Source organism: Convolutriloba macropyga, chromosome 14, assembly GCF_964194025.1.
Source record: "Convolutriloba macropyga chromosome 14, txConMacr16.3, whole genome shotgun sequence".
NCBI lineage: Eukaryota > Metazoa > Xenacoelomorpha > Acoela > Convolutidae > Convolutriloba > Convolutriloba macropyga.
In genome coordinates, this window is record NC_134481.1 from 33,200,040 (window position 1) to 33,221,500 (window position 21,461).

The 21,461-nt window shown below is 33.8% G+C and overlaps 1 protein-coding gene across 3 annotated transcripts in view; it reads right to left on the reverse strand.

Moving 5' to 3' along the window:
- Positions 1–9,907: 9,907 nt before the first annotated feature.
- The window catches only part of LOC142353338 (uncharacterized), a 147,398-nt gene continuing 135,844 nt past the window's right edge, over positions 9,908–21,461 (reverse strand). For all 3 annotated transcript variants that reach the window (XM_075405571.1, XM_075405572.1, XM_075405573.1), the window contains 6 exons: positions 20,290–20,548; positions 19,691–20,005; positions 17,695–17,951; positions 17,235–17,297; positions 11,226–11,376; positions 9,908–10,455 (listed from right to left, as the gene is read on the reverse strand). In XM_075405571.1, the coding sequence (XP_075261686.1) occupies positions 10,082–10,455; positions 11,226–11,376; positions 17,235–17,297; positions 17,695–17,951; positions 19,691–20,005; positions 20,290–20,548 (1,419 nt within the window). In that variant the 3' untranslated portion in view covers positions 9,908–10,081. The remainder of the gene's footprint in view (positions 10,456–11,225; positions 11,377–17,234; positions 17,298–17,694; positions 17,952–19,690; positions 20,006–20,289; positions 20,549–21,461) is intronic.

Consider the following 21,461-nt stretch of genomic DNA (forward strand, 5'->3'; position numbering starts at 1 on the left):
TGGCAAACCATGGGATTGTACTTAGCCTTGATTTTCAATACAGAATCATAAAATATAACCCTAATAATTTAATAATAACCCTTTAACAAAAGAACCAATTAGAGCTAAATGGTTAAATTGGACATCTAATGGTTTTAGTTTTCTGGGTAGTGGATTAATAAGCTATAATTGTATTGTCGAAGCAACTTTGTCAATCTCACCAAGTAATGGAATAAGGGCTGCTGGTTTAGCGGCTACTGCTGCTAGTCATGCAATAAATAGAACTAAAATGTTAGTTAACAATCTGCGAAGCAGGGTCCCTGAAAGAAATTACGTTTATGTTGAAGACTTAGAAATTATAAGTGCACATAGAGATACTTACGAACAGATTTATGACGCGGACTTGGTTAGGTTATTATCCAAGATAGAGAAGAGTCTCCATATATGGTCCCTAACGTTGACGATGTCCTATTTAAACGATAAGTATATTAATTAATTTACTAAGTGTTTGAATATAGGTGGTGTTGTAGCTATGAGCAAAGAGCTTTCTATATATGGGAAAATTACTACGGCTGATATCAACTATCTATCAAAAATCTATGCAAAAGAGGGAGAACCACTTATAGATAGAAGTCATGAGAAGAATTATTTAAATTCTAGTGCTAACAATTTTATCTCAGAGTTATATAACTCTAAAGTTCGTGTTATGGAATTAATTGAAATTTTTGCCCGTAGTAAATAATGGTTGATAATTGTGTTGAGTGTAATGAAGAAATTGGGGGATATTATTCCATCAAGTGTCATTATGCTGGACTTCATGATGATAAGAAATGTGTGTGTAAATGTGGATATGATGTATTTAATGGTGTTTGTATTAAGAATGGTTGTATTAAGAGTATGACTGAAGACGAGAATGCAGATAAGATCGCAGACGAGATTAATGACTTGGTTAAAGATATAGTTAAAGATAAAACCCATAAGTTTCATAAGGATGAAGATAAAGATAAAGATGAAGATGAAGATTATATTTTTAATAATGGTAAAGAGATCAGACATGAGCCAAGAAGAGCTTGTAATAAATGTAAGGTTAATACACATAGAACAGACTTTGATGTAAATAAGTATACATGTAAGGATTGTAAGGCTGGTAAAGTTGAATGTGAACACTGTAGTTCTATTGTTAATTTTAGCGGTTTGAGGGGTCATATAAAAAGAGTACACCCAAAGGTGGTTTTACCTAGAGGTGGTTATTTTAATAAAGAGCCCGGTTGCTCTTGGAAAGATTATTTTCTATATCTAAACTTGAAGCTAGTGGTATTGATATTGATGACTTAATAGAAATTTCGACAAAAATTAGACATCAGCTCAATAAGCATAAAAAGCATAATAAGCTTGAAATCATGATTTTAGGTAGAGGTCTATGCTTATCTATGCGGGAGTATTTATTCTATTGATTTGTGATAATGTCCTACATATTTCCTATTTTGGATATAAAACAGAAAAAATAAGCAAAACTGTAGAGTTGAGCTCGTATATATAAGTTTGGAAAGATTAAATTTTTGAAAAATAAGAAAAACGTAAAAGTTAACTTTCTTACATATTTATCAACCCTCAATATTACAAAGTCAAACTATACCGCAAATGCGAATTACCGTCACTATCTGCAAATCAGTTTGCCAATTATGCAACGAAAACAACTGAAAAAATTCGCGTGAAATGCTTAAAATAGCTTTAGTTTTTCTCAACCCGAATCTAGCGAATAACCAATTGCAAAATTTCGGAGTTTACAATACTATCGCCAACAAGTATGACTATTGCACTGAAGTCATAGAAATTCTATTGGAAGATTTTTTCGGAAGAAAAGGCGAAATTCATCAATAAATTGCATCAGAATCTTTACGATTGGTTGTCATTCAATCTGTTGTTGGTTCAGAATAATCGACAAACGTTTGCGTGGTTAACCAAATCTCATGACATCGACTGTACAATTCATGAAAAGTTGACGTTATGAATAACTATTCACATTCTGTCGACATCCTTATCTACAGCCAATCTGAGAAGCAATTTTGATATGTAGAGCAGCATAAATTGAGCTTGAAAAACTACCAGAAATTAGTTGAATCTCAGAAAAATGGTGATATTATATTCATTGAAGCATAATTCTTGAGCAGTAAATTACTTGTTTCTGTAAATCATATTATTGATTGTAAGTTTAATTTAACTTTAACTTGTGAAAAAAGAATTAACTTTGATATTCTCAATAATTCCATCTGAGGAACAATAATCCTAATTGATAGAAATTTTGTGCGAAGCACATAGTCAGTTGCTCTTACCGGTTTTAACGAAATCTTAACCTAGTTTGAACATTGGTGTTATTGAAACCAATAGAGAAACTTGCTAACATTGAAGTTAGAAAACATTATTATTATTATTGGATTTAAACATTGCAAATATTACCTAATAACAACCTCTAACTGTAGCAGAATGAATTCTTGCTGCAACATAGCCAAGTTGTAGGCCTACAATTTGTTGGCATTAGAATTCTGAATTTCGGTTTACCAATTGGGTGACTAACAAAACCCGAGCAAATTTTTATTCAGTAGCGGGATATTAATTTTAATGTTATATATATATATATATATATATATATATATATATATATATATATATATATATTATATTTTTATATATAATTCCCGATAAGCTATCATTTTTATCAGTTAAGAAAATTGCAATTCTGTCATACTCCTAGATTGTAGCTGACCTTCTCAACTTCTGCTATGAAAATTGTCAGAAAAATTTTTGTTAACTTGTATAGTTATGCTTTTGTTTGTTTTCCGTTCTTGATTGTGTGTTCAGCGGGTTCGTCAGGTATGCATTTGTTCTCCTTATGAAATATAGTCCATTGAGTTGTAAAATTAGTCAACTCGCTCAGATTTTCAGCAGATAAAGAAGAATTTGATAAAGCTCCAGTTATTAAAGTCTCGTCAAATGAAGAAAATTGTTTAAAATTTTTCGCTACTCTTTTTTGTGAAGTGAAACTCATGATGAATTGCCACAAGGTATCATGTTGAAATAAAGGTCTACTCATATAGAATAACTCTCAAACATTCTTCTTCTGGAATATTCCAACCTCTTTGATAACTTAAAATTTGTTATGCTTTCCCAAGTAATTACCTGTTTTAAAGTAAAAAATAATTAAATCCATCCATTAAATTGAATAATTTGTATAACTTTATAAGAATTGAATAGAAATTTAAATAGAACTTAAACTTACAAAGTAAATTTTAAAGACATTTTATATTCGAAATTTTCAATTGTTTGGTATCATTCTGTTAATGGTGGCGGCATCTTTGTTAATGGAGGCGCCATTTTAGCAAAAAATGCACTTTTTCATTTTCATCATTGCTATTTTTAGACTGTGAAAAACTGTACACGTAGTGGTGGATATATCCGCAATGCTAACGTACGCACGCGGTGAATTATATTATTCTGCGTTTTGTGTTGAAATAAAATTGTGCTTGTAGTAGTGGATAAAAGGGAGTACCAATTTGGCCCGTTTCCACGTACGCGGAGAGCGTGTGGGGAAATGGGACAAGTTGGGTGGCTGGCCGGTACCCCATTTTCACCCATTACTTTTGCTTCTGGTTTACGTAAATAAATCTGTGTGGGAATCAGAAAGCAAGAGAAGAAAAGATGATTGAACGGAGATGACGAGTTGTTTCACATTATTTGTTTATATTTAATTTAAATTTATTTTTACTGGCGAGAGATTAATCAATATTCTTTGCTTTATAATATACTATATTATAGATTTGAATTAGGTTTTACTTATTTTTAAATTGTAAGAAGAATCAATTCTAATGGATTTATTCGTCAGTTTTACTCTGCGACAGAGAAAAGGAATTATCACTATTTAAAAGATAGACCAATGTTCTAGAACTGACTATTGAGGAATGCAACTAAAAATTTTGGAACTATGCGTTGTATCTCGTTTATGTTGGCCATGCCGTGACCTGAAATAAACAATTCAAGCGTTCTGAGTTAATTTTAACACGAAAATTATTATTTTTTTTATTATTTTAACTGGAAAATCTATTTTTTTATTGTCCAACTGTTTTCTTTATTTGAAATCATCAAAATATGTGTTAATATTGCTTCATTTCGTTTTCCTTTTCTCTGGCATTAATGCGATCTGAACCAAAAGAAGTTTGTTGATGAATTATAGATTGCTTAATTTGTTGCATGAAAATTGTTTCAATACCAAAGAGTAGGTTTGTTGCTATGTTTTGAGGCTTATCAGGGTCAGTTTGTAATGCGCTTTTGATAGCAAAAAATCGTATAGGTGACAAAAATCAAACGTCAGGAGGTAATATCCTCTTTTCAAGAATTGTCTTCTCCAGGATTTTTCAGTATACTCAATTCGTTGTGGTTTTGCCACTTGGAAGCTTTGTACAATTAGAAGGCAAATTATTACGTTTTTACTATTATTTTTGAGCTGTGTCATCTTATATGGAGCCAACACACTTTTCAATTTAGAAGTTGAACTATATTAGCGAGATTTTTATCAGAAGCAGAGACTAATTAGTTTGAGGAATTGACAATGTCAATAATGAAATTATCACACAGATGGAAAACGGCCTTGCTTTTTCCACGTTACTATAAACATTTTTATAATTACAGAAAAATTTTATTTCCTCATACCGGCTGGTCTGTACTCAGCCAATTTTTTTGGTTAACTCTTTCAAATGTGTAGATTAATTGTTCCTAACAACTCAACAAAAGGTTTTTGCTCTAAGCTCATTATTTTTCAGCACCTTATACAGGAACAACACTTTTCATACCGTTTATTCTTCGTGTTTCTAAAGCTTGGTATCCAGTAATTTTTTATTGGATCGTTGTCCGAAGCCATGTTTTGCGTATTGATTGAAGGCCTCGTTCGGCGTTTTTTTCGTTCTTAATATTTAATCGTCGTAACGGCGCTGCAGTAAGTGCACTTTGTGAATAAATATTCAATTTGTTTTTGCTGCTCTCCTATCAAAGACAAAGAAAGCATCACAATCACAACATCCAGTTTATGTCAGTGGTTTCAAAACTGTCCTGAAATCACTAATTTGCAGTTAAATTTTGTAATCTGTGTTTTCTGCTATACGATAGGTTACCGTTGCGTTACTTGATACTCAATTAGTCCCATCAACTAGTCGTCCAGCTTGGCTGAATAACAAGCAACCTTGATAAAAAAATCTATTAACTCATGTTTTCAAGATACTAATCAGTTGCAAATTAATTCCTTTTGCCAATCTTTGTGTTGAAATAAAATTGTGTTTGTAGTAGTGGATAAAAGGGAGTACCGATTAGACGCGCAATTTGGCCCGTTTCCACGTACGCGGAGAGCGTGTGGGGAAATGGGACAAGTTGGGTGGCTGGTCGGTACCCCATTTTCACCCATTACTTTTGCTTCTGGTTTACGTAAATAAATCTGTGTGGGAATCAGAAAGCAAGAGAAGAAAAGATGATTGAACGGAGATGACGAGTTGTTTCACATTATTTGTTTATATTTAATTTAAATTTATTTTTACTGGCGAGAGATTAATCAATATTCTTTGCTTTATAATATACTATATTATAGATTTGAATTAGGTTTTACTTATTTTTAAATTGTAAGAAGAATCAATTCTAATGGATTTATTCGTCAGTTTTACTCTGCGACAGAGAAAAGGAATTATCACTATTTAAAAGATAGACCAATGTTCTAGAACTGACTATTGAGGAATGCAACTAAAAATTTTGGAACTATGCGTTGTATCTCGTTTATGTTGGCCATGCCGTGACCTGAAATAAACAATTCAAGCGTTCTGAGTTAATTTTAACACGAAAATTATTATTTTTTTTATTATTTTAACTGGAAAATCTATTTTTTTATTGTCCAACTGTTTTCTTTATTTGAAATCATCAAAATATGTGTTAATATTGCTTCATTTCGTTTTCCTTTTCTCTGGCATTAATGCGATCTGAACCAAAAGAAGTTTGTTGATGAATTATAGATTGCTTAATTTGTTGCATGAAAATTGTTTCAATACCAAAGAGTAGGTTTCTTGCTATGTTTTGAGGCTTATCAGGATCAGTTTGTAATGCGCTTTTGATAGCAAAAAATCGTATAGGTGACAAAAATCAAACGTCAGGAGGTAATATCCTCTTTTCAAGAATTGTCTTCTCCAGGATTTTTCAGTATACTCAATTCGTTGTGGTTTTGCCACTTGGAAGCTTTGTACAATTAGAAGGCAAATTATTACGTTTTTACTATTATTTTTGAGCTGTGTCATCTTATATGGAGCCAACACACTTTTCAATTTAGAAGTTGAACTATATTAGCGAGATTTTTATCAGAAGCAGAGACTAATTAGTTTGAGGAATTGACAATGTCAATAATGAAATTATCACACAGATGGAAAACGGCCTTGCTTTTTCCACGTTACTATAAACATTTTTATAATTACAGAAAAATTTTATTTCCTCATACCGGCTGGTCTGTACTCAGCCAATTTTTTTGGTTAACTCTTTCAAATGTGTAGATTAATTGTTCCTAACAACTCAACAAAAGGTTTTTGCTCTAAGCTCATTATTTTTCAGCACCTTATACAGGAACAACACTTTTCATACCGTTTATTCTTCGTGTTTCTAAAGCTTGGTATCCAGTAATTTTTTATTGGATCGTTGTCCGAAGCCATGTTTTGCGTATTGATTGAAGGCCTCGTTCGGCGTTTTTTTCGTTCTTAATATTTAATCGTCGTAACGGCGCTGCAGTAAGTGCACTTTGTGAATAAATATTCAATTTGTTTTTGCTGCTCTCCTATCAAAGACAAAGAAAGCATCACAATCACAACATCCAGTTTATGTCAGTGGTTTCAAAACTGTCCTGAAATCACTAATTTGCAGTTAAATTTTGTAATCTGTGTTTTCTGCTATACGATAGGTTACCGTTGCGTTACTTGATACTCAATTAGTCCCATCAACTAGTCGTCCAGCTTGGCTGAATAACAAGCAACCTTGATAAAAAAATCTATTAACTCATGTTTTCAAGATACTAATCAGTTGCAAATTAATTCCTTTTGCCAATCTTTGTGTTGAAATAAAATTGTGTTTGTAGTAGTGGATAAAAGGGAGTACCGATTAGACGCGCAATTTGGCCCGTTTCCACGTACGCGGAGAGCGTGTGGGGAAATGGGACAAGTTGGGTGGCTGGTCGGTACCCCATTTTCACCCATTACTTTTGCTTCTGGTTTACGTAAATAAATCTGTGTGGGAATCAGAAAGCAAGAGAAGAAAAGATGATTGAACGGAGATGACGAGTTGTTTCACATTATTTGTTTATATTTAATTTAAATTTATTTTTACTGGCGAGAGATTAATCAATATTCTTTGCTTTATAATATACTATATTATAGATTTGAATTAGGTTTTACTTATTTTTAAATTGTAAGAAGAATCAACTCTAATGGATTTATTCGTCAGTTTTACTCTGCGACAGAGAAAAGGAATTATCACTATTTAAGAGATAGACCAATGTTCTAGAACTGACTATTGAGGAATGCAACTAAAAATTTTGGAACTATGCGTTGTATCTCGTTTATGTTGGCCATGCCGTGACCTGAAATAAACAATTCAAGCGTTCTGAGTTAATTTTAACACGAAAATTATTATTATTTTTTATTATTTTAACTGGAAAATCTATTTTTTTTTGTCCAACTGTTTTCTTTATTTGAAATCATCAAAATATGTGTTAATATTGCTTCATTTCGTTTTCCTTTTCTCTGGCATTAATGCGATCTGAACCAAAAGAAGTTTGTTGATGAATTATAGATTGCTTAATTTGTTGCATGAAAATTGTTTCAATACCAAAGAGTAGGTTTGTTGCTATGTTTTGAGGCTTATCAGGATCAGTTTGTAATGCGCTTTTGATAGCAAAAAATCGTATAGGTGACAAAAATCAAACGTCAGGAGGTAATATCCTCTTTTCAAGAATTGTCTTCTCCAGGATTTTTCAGTATACTCAATTCGTTGTGGTTTTGCCACTTGGAAGCTTTGTACAATTAGAAGGCAAATTATTACGTTTTTACTATTATTTTTGAGCTGTGTCATCTTATATGGAGCCAACACACTTTTCAAATTAGAAGTTGAACTATATTAGCGAGATTTTTATCAGAAGCAGAGACTAATTAGTTTGAGGAATTGACAATGTCAATAATGAAATTATCACACAGATGGAAAACGGCTTTGCTTTTTCCACGTTACTATAAACATTTTTATAATTACAGAAAAATTTTATTTCCTCATACCGGCTGGTCTGTACTCAGCCAATTTTTTTGGTTAACTCTTTCAAATGTGTAGATTAATTGTTCCTAACAACTCAACAAAAGGTTTTTGCTCTAAGCTCATTATTTTTCAGCACCTTATTCAGGAACAACACTTTTCATACCGTTTAATCTTCGTGTTTCTAAAGCTTGGTATCCAGTAATTTTTTATTGGATCGTTGTCCGAAGCCATGTTTTGCGTATTGATTGAAGGCCTCGTTCGGCGTTTTTTTCGTTTTTAATATTTAATCGTCGTAACGGCGCTGCAGTAAGTGCACTTTGTGAATAAATATTCAATTTGTTTTTGCTGCTCTCCTATCAAAGACAAAGAAAGCATCACAATCACAACATCCAGTTTATGTCAGTGGTTTCAAAACTGTCCTGAAATCACTAATTTGCAGTTAAATTTTGTAATCTGTGTTTTCTGCTATACGATAGGTTACCGTTGCGTTACTTGATACTCAATTAGTCCCATCAACTAGTCGTCCAGCTTGGCTGAATAACAAGCAACCTTGATAAAAAAATCTATTAACTCATGTTTTCAAGATACTAATCAGTTGCAAATTAATTCCTTTTGCCAATCTATCCAAAACTGCATATGCTAATGCACTAATGATTCTTGCGGTTAGGAACCTCGTGTAAACCCAGATCATTAAGATGATTTACAGACACAGTAACAAGATTTCAAAAGTCATGAGGACATCTCAACGCAGGAAGACAATATCAGCTAGTTTCCAACGGATTTTCGGTGGTGTTTCAAGCTGTTTTTCTGCTGTTAGTTTCGTGTTTTTACATGTGAAATCTGAACCGTTGATTAGATAGAGATTACTATGTCGACAAATTTTCTGAATCCATTGCATTTGGGGTTCGCGATACCTCATATGGTGCCTCACGCTCTCTGAATTGGTACGATTGTCGCAAATTTCCTTGAAATTGGCATAACCATTGGAGTGTGAGTCTTTGAACTAAAGAATAGTTCTGTACTTTGTGAATACATGATAATACTGATTTGGCGATGGTGACGTACTTTGTGTCTTTCAGTTCTAGTTTGAGTTTCTTTTCTTGTTCTGTTAATTTTAATGTTTATCAGTGGTTTTGGCCATACAAATCTTTAGATTGTGAGAACTTCTATAAGATTAACGCGGATAAATCAATACTCAGTTTGAGGGGCGCCTTAGGTTTACAAAATGATAATGAAAGAGTCTCATTGAAGTTAAAAATGATTGCTAGTATCATATTATTGGTCCAATTTCTCATCAACTTAGCTTCTTTTGATATTCCCCTCCATTTGGGCGAGTATAAGGAAAAGCATAAAGAATGGATAGCATGATTCCTTTTATAATCAACTTCTAATTTATTGGGTTTAATTAGCTTATTGAGTCTAAATCTCCCATCGCGCTGAGTCAAAACAGACTATGTATTTTTGAACAGCATGTCATTGATATAATGTTTGGACAAATAAATCTATCTATCTATCCATCTTATCTGATTCACTCATAATCGGAAGCATAGGTTTAGCTCAAGAAATTACTATTATTTTCTTTAAAGAATTTTTGTAGCGAGCAGACGGAGAAAGCTGTGGAAAGAAGAATTTATTGATGACATTAAAATTCTGAAAGCAAATCAATTGCGAAATGGTAAATATTAAGGCACATAAAATCTGTAAAATTGTTTAAATTATAAATTAAGTAAAAGGCAAGATTAAGTAGCGTTGGTGCAAATTGTTTGTATTTGTATCCTTGTTTTTAATCTCACTTAACAGGTGGAAATTTAGCTGACGACGTTGACAGAGGTCGAGGCATCGGGCTTGAAGCTCTTGGTCGCAACTTAACCCCTGACCTTTCGGCATTCGAGATGTCTGCCGACCTTTCGGCGCCTCGCCTTGGACTTAAGGCACGCTTAGCTCGTTCTAGAGCGGAGATTCCGCCACTTCGTTGAGTTGGTGCAGATTCTGGCGTTTTCAGATCTTTAGAGTCTGTTTTGGAGGCCGAACGACGACTACTACTGGTTCCGGCAGTCGGGGTCTGTTCAGTTGTGACGTCGAAGTCGGAAGCTTCTGTTATGAGTGTTCCCAATTCTTGGGTCACTAATCTGGCTGCTTGTGCCAACGTCTCTTCCAAAGATCCTATGGTCAAAAATAAGGTCTGGTTTAGCGTTATATTATCCTTTCTATAAATACTGAAAGCTTTATAGTATTCAAAATTTCAATAGGACACTTCAATAAAAAAGTTCTTATGGTACTTAAATTAGCTGCTTAAATACTGCTTTTTTAGAATCCTGAAGTAATCAATTTTGCAATGGGTTCAGAACACATCTTTTAACCATTTAAAATATTTTTTATTAGGAGATAATTTTTGGGGTGTCCCACTTTTTCACCCCCTATCATTTCATTCCCTATCATTTCACTCTAAATTGAACCCTTTAGAGAACAATATGTTCAAAATTTGCAAGGTTTGGGGGAGACGTCTCCCTTTTTCACTCCGATTGCGTTAATCCCCATATTTTAACATCATTGTAATAACCCAGCTTGTGGTATATCAAGTTAACAAAAATGCTACTTCGTGCAACGGTAGCCCCAAAGACCTTTCCCAATCCCTACAAATTTTTAACCCGATCGATTTGTATCCCTTATTTTGAATATGTTAATTGTATCAATTGTATATGGAATTAAAATTGGTTTGAAATGACAGAGGGGCAAAATAATCGAGTTTGAAGGATAAAGGAGTGAAACTAATAGGGGTGAAAAGGGGGCTTTGAGGTGAAAAGTCTGAGGGGTGAAGATTGAAATATGGAAGATCTAAAAAGTCGTTGTGAAAAGAAGTAGAACCAATTTTTGGTGCTCCTGTCAAAATGACATAAATGAGCAATCAGGTTAATCTGGAGAGTATTTCTGACCTGTAGATCCCTGCTGGTTGTTGGCATCAATGGCTGCATTGCTGTGTGTGATGATAGTGGAGTTCTCAGGAAGTACCTCAGGCACTGATGAACTGCTCGACGCCCTCTTTCGGTTGTCACAGTCACTCTCGTTTCCGTCGCTAGAGGGAGCCTGAACAAAATTACAAATTGAGGATTAAAAATAGGTTTCTTATCTTTCTCAATACAAACAATTTAAGCAGAAAGTTATGAGCAAAGGGATGTGAAAAAAGTTTATCACTTGAAGTTTGGGGGTAACACTTACTCGATTAATCTGAAATGTATACAAACATTTTCTAGATCTGTTTACGTGCCCAGGTAGAGGTCCTCGTTCAAAATGAAATAAGAAAATACCCACCCATCCAGACAAATTTCGCCTATGAAAATAACCAGGCAGACCAAAATCACCTATGATCCAGACTTTGCTTCGTTCAGAGTTTTGCTGTGTTCATGTTCTCGTTCAAAAATTCTTATGAAAAGACCCGTCCAAACCAAAATGCGATACAATCCAGACTATCTCGTTCAAGTTGTGAAAAGACTCAGGCAGACCAACTAAATAGAGTTCATAGTTATGATGATTAGAACTCGGATTATCACGTCTATTTAAAATCGGATAGCTAAAATTAGCAAAAAACCAAAAGTACGTTGAAAATACAAATAATCAGCAGGTACATTTGCTCAGACTGAAAAACATAGCCGGCAGATTGCCGGAGAATAGCCGCGATAGACGCTTGGGGCCTTCCATGAATTGAAACAACTAAAGCGATTAGATAGCGATTTTTGTTTCTCAAATTGGTTCAGTATTATATCTGCAAGACCTGAAAAAAATTCATTGGCCCTTCAAGATCGATTAAGTCGAAAATCAACAAAAAATTTTAAAATATTGCAAATTATAAGGAAATGTTGCTAAAAATCGTAATAAAAGTATCTTCAGAATCATTTCTGTGTCTCTAGGAGCTATCCCGTAACCCAATTCCAAGCTTTAAAAATATCATTGGCTCATAGATCGATAGGCAAAAATTTTTACAAAAATTTCAAACTTCAAAAATTAGAAATTCGTTCTATTAAAATGCCGAACGCCATTCAATTGCCCCTAGCAACAAATTAGTAGCATAGTGTCAAACCCTGGATGAGGTTACCTGGCTACTGAGGCAAGAAAAAAATAAATAAAACACAAATGTTTTGAAAAAAAGTGAAAAAAATTGCAAATTCAATAAAAAACTTCTAAAAGTCGAAACGTTAAATTGTTGAAAACAAATCCTTTGAAACTAAAAACTATGAAGTAACTTTTTATCAGATCGTGGAATATGTTTTCTTGCACCTGAGAATGGACGAATATCAAAAATTGACAAAAACTTTAAGAAGCCTTAAAAAAATTTGCAGATTTTATAAAAAAAAAGCTTAAATTCGAGACATTAAAATGTTAAAAACTATTCCATTGTTACTAAAAACCATGCAGTGCCATATTAACAAACCTAAAAGGAGATTGCCTGGTCCCTGAAGCTGCAAAAACTGAAAAAATGACGAAAATTTTCAAAATCCTGAAAAAAATGCGAATTTTGTCAAAAAAATTGCAAAAAATTTGTGATATTCAAAAGTTGAAACCTATTCCATAGCAACTCAAAATATTTCTGTAACTTTTTATTCAACCCTTGATGAGGTTTTCTGGCGCCTGGGACTCAAACAACTTGAATAATGACATTAAATGTCAAAAAATATGAAAAAAATTGCAAGTTTTGTCAAAAAATGCTAAAATTCATCATAGCAAAAAGTTGAAAACCATTCCATTACAACTAGAAACTATGCAGTAATCTATAATCAAACCCTTTATCAAAACTTAGAGGAGGTTTCTTGACACCTAGGGCTAACAAACTCAAAAAATGACAAAAATTGTTCGAAAAAACCTGAAAAAAATCGCAAAAATTAGTATCACTTTGCGTGTTTATGTTTGTAGTACCAAAACATATAACTCATAAAGTGGTCATAACAAGCAATTTTGTCTCGCAAAAGGCCTTTAGTAACTTTTAAAAGCTTCAACCTAAGACAAATCAGAACAAAAGGTCACAAAAAACATGAAAAAATGCACAATTTTGAGCCCAAAAACTCCTAAAATTGTCCTTTTAACCTTAAATTAAGGCCATCCCAGCAACTGCATCACTTTAAGCACTTGAAGGACTACTAAAGCCCACGTTGGGCATCTAATGAAACTCAATGCCCGCTGGGTTTTACCTGTTTATCCCGTTTTGAAAGATCAAAGTCATTGAAAATCTGTAAACAAATCTTAAAAAAAAACATAGCCGGAAGAATTCCGGAAACGACTCGAAGTGAAAATCCATTTAAACGCCATCCAACTACTCATCAAACAAAAAGTGTCTTCACTAATTTATGATTATCTTGAAACAAGACCAGGAAACAAAAATTAATAACAATAAAATCAAATCTGCTAAAATATGATAAAAAAATCTGATCGAATTTTGTTATTAATTGAGATCCGAAAAAACTATCTCCGCCAAAATAACTTCATTAAAACCACGAGTACTTACTAAAACCCCGTATGTGATATTTTTAAAAAAAACTTGAGGCTAAATTATGGGAAAAAAGCTCTAAAAACAACTTTCACTAAAATACTGGAAAAAGTTAATAAATTTTTTAATATTTCAAAAGCAAATAAATCCAAAAAAATTCCCTTCAGCCAAAAAGGTATCCAGATGATCGCAAAACAATAGGCAAGTCATAAAGCTAAGAAATTGTCCTAAAAACAGAAAAAAAACGAAAACCTGCAAAAAAATTTTAAAAAAATAGTTCCAATTTTCGCCATTTTTTTGTCATATTTCTCAACAAAAAATGATTCGTACCCACAAAACTGTAACGAACTGTTATCTTAAATCTGCTCAAGTAGAAGGGGTTTTTTCAATACCCTTTGAGCCAGTAAAACAAAATAATCGTAAAAAAAAACGCAAAAATTAGCCCGAAAATCAGCAAAATACATTAAAACCTCCGAATTTTCATAAAATTCATATGAATTGCCAGAAAACTTCAAACCACCAGAAAAACCGGCCTAAAACTAAAACATAATCATAATCAAACCTATTAACAAAAATAAATGAAAAAAAATGCATTAAAATGCCGCACGTGATCAAAAAATTTCGTTCGCTTACAGAATTTTTTTTCACACTCAATTTCTCGCTCTCTAGAAAACAGCGATATGAACAAAAAACCACTCTCCTTTCGCTCCATTCTTCATTTTGTTCGGCAACAAAATCTTTCCAAATTTTTTCACGTGTTTCATTTCCCGCTTCAAAATTTACTCCAACAAAATTGATTAAAAAAAACAGCCGGAAGAATTCCGGAAACGACTCGAAGTGGAAATCCACTTAAAGGCCCTCCAAATACACATCACACAAAACGTGTCTCCAATAATTTAGGATTATTAGGATTATCTTGAAACAAAATTGTAATTAAATTCAAAGAAAATTTCTTTCCAGCCAATAGGGTATCCAAAAGCTTGCAAAACAATAGACAAGCCACAATAGGCTAAAAAACTTGTCTAAAGTCTAGTAAAAAACGAAAAATTGCAAAAAAATTAAGAAAAATAGTTCCAATTTTTGCCATTTTCGTCATATTTCTTAACAAAAAAGTGCTTCATATCCACAAAACTGCAATTATTTGTTAACTAAAAATTGCTCAAGTAATAGGGGTCTTTTCAATGTCCATTTGAGGCAGTAAAACAAAACAAAATTCAAAAAATCGCAAAAATTAGCGCAAAAATCAGCAAATCACATGAAAAACCTCCGAATTAGCATAAAGTGCACATAAATTACCAGAAACCTTCAAACCACTACCAACAGCAGCCTATAATTAAAAGAAAAGCATAACCAAACCTCTTAACAAAAAAATTGGAAAAACCGCTTTAAAATGCCGCACGTGAACAAAAAATTTCACTCGCTTACAGAATTTTTTTTCACACCTCAATTTCTCGCTCTCTAGAAAACATCGATATGAACAAAAAAACCACTCTCTTTTCGCTCCACTCTTCATTTTGTTCAGCAACAAAATCACTCCAAATGTGTGTTTCATTTCCCGCTTCAAAATTCACTCCAATAAAATTAATTTTAAAAAAGGACTCCTCCAATACTCCTCTTCGAGTCGTAAAAGGAGTTCTGCAATATTCCTCTTCGAGTCGTAAAAACACAGCGCACCAATACAATTCAAATTCTTTGAAATGTAAAAAAAATAGGAGCGCTATAATAGCCACCTGGAATTGAGGACGCGGCTATTAAAAAAACACGTAATAACATTTCTATCAGCAGCAACAACCTGCTTTCAGCATGTTTTTTCAACAAAAGAGTGAAAGAATGTCCTTCCCATACTGTGCCGGCAAAAATGTTGATCAGTGCTGAATTGAAATGGGTAAACCAAAAATCATTAATTGATTTGAGCAAGAACGAACTATTTATATCCACAGTTTTGTTGAATTTTGTATGATACGATGGTTCACAAATTGTTCAAAAAATTGTTTTGCCTTTGAAAAGGCGTAACATATTATCACTAAAAAACCAATATAAAGAAAGACACGAAATATAAACAAAGAAAAACGACATGAAAAATGAAATTCAAAAATTTGAATAAACCAAGTGTTCAACCAAGTGCAAAATTACTACACATTTTTGCTATGAAGATAAGCATTTGAAGTGCACTTGGTTAATCAAAAATATGGAAAGTGTTCCCTGAAAAATGTTTTATGAGCAAATAATCTTTTCGATGAAAACTCGGAAAAAATATTCATGGATTTTTAGAGTCAAGATTCCTTGAAAACTCGGAACAAAGATTCACAAATATTCCAAAGATTTAACGAAACTTCATTCAGCTCGGATTCTTGACCTTGATTGATACTCAAATGAAAAACTCTAATATTTGCCATAGTAACTTCTTGTCAAATTTTTTGGTTACCGGTTGCGCATTAGACACTCCCGAAACAATTACAAGTGATCTGCCTTATGCATAAACACACTTGCATTTCTAGATTTCAAATTCAATCCTTAAAAACGATTGTTTAATTTTCGCGTCCAAAAAGTTCTGAAAAAGACAGCAGCAATCTTTGCTCACCCTTCCATTACAGTGAAAAAGCAAGCTAGAGTTTTTACAAGTGAGGCACGCTTTCCCATTACTTTCCCAAACAGCGTAAATAATCTGTATTGAAAACCACAAGACTACAGAAAACATCCGAACTTATTCAAAAATTCAGAAGAGAAACGTTTAGAAATATGCCAGATGTATGCAGAAAAAAATGAAACTTACTGAAGGAAAGACTATAGAAGAAATGAGCTTTGAAAAACAACCCTGTTCTGTTCATTTATTAGAATTTAAAGCAAACTTCTTTCCTTTTTGTATTTCAAGTTTTTACCAGAAAATTTTTGAAATTTTGTGCTCTGAGCTGATGTACGTTCTTGCTCTTGTCTGACAAAATGGGATGGCACTTTTTTCAGTATGAACTTCTGTATGAACTTGAGCAGTCATACTGCGCGTTACTTAATGTATTCTTTAGAACAAGTCGGTTAAAATCATAAATTTATGACGTGTGCAATTTGAAGTCCACTTTTTTGCTCTTTTCAAAGGTAGTCACTGATTTTTAACATTGACTGTCGCATAAGAAAAAAGATTTTATCAACTAACACAAAACTTAACTGTTTATTATCCAAATAAAATTTGTTGTTCATCAATAAACTGAACACATAGAAATAGGACCTCAATTTTGCGGTGTAAATTTGCACAAACAGTTTGAGTTCCGACAAACTGCTCCAATGGAGACCAAATTAGTTGTCTTGATGTAAAAATTATGGGACGCAGAATCAGAGCAATGAGTCCCTTGAGTTATTTAGTTTATTTTCTGTATTTAAAACTGGTTCCAATTTTATAAAAACTATTACGTAAAAGCGTTGAAATCTTACGCAATCTATAAAAAGATATGAATGGAATGAAGCGTGAACTGACCTTTCCCTTTTTGCGTCTGCTGAGTGAAAAGAACCATTTCTTCTCGGCTCCTCCCATCCCGTCCTGAAACACACCCGCATAGAACATTCATTACAGTCCGTTGTTATGTACAAATTGGCTCACAGAGAGGTGAAAAAATTTACTTGATTAGTACGCGGAATCAGTTGTTTCTTAACCTTAATACATGGGCGAGAGTGCTTTGTGTCTTCTAGTAGCTTTTTGCGCAATGGCAACTCATTTGTTTATTATGCAACTTGTGTTTAAGAGGCAAATTTTTGTTATATGAAACAGTGTTTAAAATATTATATATAATAAAAAATTTGCATGTTTCACGAATATCAAATATTATCGAAATTCAGTTATTATCGACCCAGTATACTTATCATAATAATCTTGACAATTAAGAAAAATTGACAATCAGCTTACAGAATTTGATGACAAAACTTCATTCAGAACTCACAGAGTCGAAATTATCCGAGTTTTTCCTGGACCCAGTTGCTTGGGAAGCCAATTCCTGATCTGCAGGTATGTCTGACAGTTGTTTTTCTTGGGATCGGGAACGGGAACTTATCAACTTTGTGAATTTGTTGAGAGTTGAGGAGTTTGGAGCGCCTCCTTTTTTGTTCCTTCTAGGAACTGACATAGTCGATGTGGGGGATGTGGTTTCAGAAGTGCCGTCATCTCCGTTTTCGTCTATCGCAAAACCACTGCTGATTCCTGAACAAATAAATTCATGTTTCCCCTTCATGGTAAGAAAATTTTTGCATACATTAGCCTGAGTGAGCAAACAAGCGCATGATTTTACATCCGCAATTGTTGGTATAAGGTCTAACAAAAGATGATAACCCAAGATGATAAAATCAATTAGCCTAACAAGCATTGCGTTCTTTTATCAGATGTTAAAAAATCTCTAAAGATCCTACACAATAGACATCGGTTTGTAGGGCAGAGTTTTTTTTATCGTGTAGGATCTGTAGAAGTGTATGAAATGTCAAAATTTTGTTAGATTTTGTACGAAGAAATTTTTTAGAATAAATGGGGTGTATGCTCTCATCTTAAAACCTGCTCTCATCACATTTTTGGCTCCGAAAGTTGTGAAAAAAAATTATAGCAAATGGTTTAATTTTTTTGCCATTTTAGCACATTTACAAATGATTTCGTTTTAATCCTCGCTCAAGGTTGTCAAAACACCAAAAAATTATATCATACTATAGGGTTTTAAATTCCAGCTTCCCCTTACAATGTTAACAAACCTAAATACACTATGGTACCAAAAAGCTACATGCAGCATGATTTCTGCTTTTAAAGCATGATTCGTGTTTCATAAACATGATTTACGCTAAGGCTTGAAAAGTGTGAAATTTATAAATTTTAAGAGAAACTTCACTCTTACTTTCTCCGCTTAAACAGAAAAGATCGTTAAACCTCTTTGTTCTTTCACCGTTTGTCAAGTTGTTACGCTATGCGATGTCGAATTCTCAAGGTCTAAAAAACCAAAGCAACTCAACTTGAAATCAGGATCCAGTGCAGAGTATGCATACAAACGTTACTTGAAAAATAACAGTTCCGAAACCCGAAAATAGAGTGGATGACCCCCAAAATGAAAGGTGGGTGGATGACCCACCTTTCAATACCGATGTTTTGAAAGGTGCCAAAACCTCACTGGAGCGCATTAGAGTTGCTCATAACGCTTTCTTAGACATGATACAATTTCCAGAGGTATAGTCAGACAAAATCTCAAAAATAAAACCATTTTTTTTTCAAAAATTGCAGCAAAAAGTCAGTTTGAAGAAGAAAATCAAGGGTTTTCTGTTCAAAATGGTGTATCAATATGCTCAAGAAGCCGTTCTCTTTCTGGCAGAATGTTGTTTATACTGATGAAACAAGGGTGCGCATCTTCAGTGACGGAATTTTTAGAGTTTTTCGAAGAAATGGAACAAAAAATTCAAAAAACTAGCTAGAGGCAATTCAATTCCTCCAACAAGCTAGAGGCTGTCGGTTATTTGGAAATTTTGAAAAATTACGAAGAAAAAAAAATTTCCTGGACATTATTTTTCAACAAGATAATGCTCCTGCGCATAAATCGAAGATTATCGGCAATTTTTTTTTCAAGAAAACGAGTTGAAGTTACTGGAATGACCAGCATAAAGTCAAGATCTGAATCCTATTGAGAATTTGTGGACAATTTTGAGTTTCTTGGGAAAATTTAGAAGAAAAAGTGTATGAAATTTGGAATGAAATTGACGCAGACGTCGTGAGAAACCTGTATGAATACTACACAAACCGTCTACTAGACGTTAAAAAGCTTAAAGTGTAATGACGCGTTATTAGAGAACAAATTTGAACTCAAAATGTTATATTATTTAATGTTTGTATTGCTTTTTAAAAAATTTTTCAGGTGTACGTAACTTTTTGGTACCATAGTGTAAGTAACCCCTGTCATTCTACCATCTAACCTATTGACGTTTCGCTCTGGGTAATTTTCAGCTTGTGTTCCTTCCCACCAGACAAAGGATAATCCAGTGTTTTGCAAGCACTGTCGGTATCTTTCCATGACCCCGCAATTGACAAGGAACAATCACTGTTGCGGATGCTGAACCCATTTCCGGGGGCGTCCGGGGTTTGGGGTGTTTGAGGAGTGGAGGACTCTTGGGTGCTCAGTTCCTGTGCCGTGAGAGAGGGTGTCAAGTGGGAATCTGCATTGGATCCCAGACATCGCGAGGAGCTACTGGTTCCGATGGTGGTGGTGTGGTCTGCTTTGATTCGATCTTCTAGAAAATTAACTTAAGTTATTTGGATTATTTATCCAGACCATGTCGTTTGATCTTTGGTTGAGCAGATAGGACCCCCCAAAGTTGTATATCGATTGTTAGAAAAAGTTTACATTTTCGCAGAGAAAAACGACGTTACTAAAATGTAAAGAATTTTACCTTGACGCAATATGTTGTAACAATCATAAGAATTAGAACAAGCCACCCCCCCCCCTCAAGTGTATTTTTAATGTACTGGAAGGGGATATGAACTGAAAAATCCAAACATTCATAGCCACTCTTACTTTTGGGTGTGGAGTCTTTGAAGAATGAGAAAAATTGATTCTTCTTCTTAGTATTTCCACCACTACTGCTTCTAGCAGCAGCTACCCCACTTCCCGTGGACCCTGCACTGACTGAGGAGTGTCTGGGTGAACTGGTGGAGTGCAGGGCCCTCCTGTCCAGTGAACTGCTGGTAGTCTCCAGTTCGGATGATCCACCTTCGCCTCTGCCGTCATGTTCTTCTAGTTGGTTCAGAGGGTTCGTGTTGCTTCGTTGCAGTACCTGAATTAACGAAATGTGATACCAATTGATGCTCCCCTAGTCTGAAGATCGACTTATGAAAAGACAGTTCTCAGAATTTATTAGTTGCGAAAAGATCGTGCACGACAGATATATCGCACAAAAAATTGGCTCAAATTTGTGAGCTGTCGTCGAAATCGACTCGCATAGAACTGTATTTGATATTTTGGGTCGGCATTACTCAAAAACCTATGAAAAAAACATTGAGTGATAAAATAATAAGTAATAAAATTCCTTCCGCAGAAGCCTTTTTATTAGCGACCTTTATTGTACATATGAGTTCATTTGACCGTAAACTAATTCAAATTGAAGTTAACATTTAAAGTACAAAATTCACTTTTTGTGTGAGGTAAGTCACGTAAGATTGAAAACGTAATCACGCAAATGACTTTAAAGCTGTTCCTAGAGAGAGCGAGAAATCTCGTCATGCGCCATTAGAGAGAGAGAGAGAGAGAGAGAGAGAGAGAGAGAGAGAGAGAGAGAGAGAGAGAGAGAAAGAAGTCATCTGGCTTCCAAGAGTCTTCCCAACAATTATTTGGCAAACAATTTTAATTACATCTTCTGCTAAATCAGTCACCTAGCCAAAATTTGACAGATAATTATCAAATAACAATGAATGATTGCAGAGAACAAAAACCTGAAGAAAACTAGAAATTTGTAGTATTTATTTCAATTATAAGTACCTACTTTCACTTTCAAAATTTACTTTACAGAAACAACACCTGTCGAATAAGTTTGAGTTATTAGCTCAACAAAAAACGCTACAAGGCAAAAATTCGGCGAAAAAGTTGATAATGGTTGGCAAAAATTTGCTCAAATTTGCTCAAATTTGCTCAATTTAATTTATCGGCAACAACTCAAAACTAAAATCATTCCAATTGAAAGGCATGCAAAA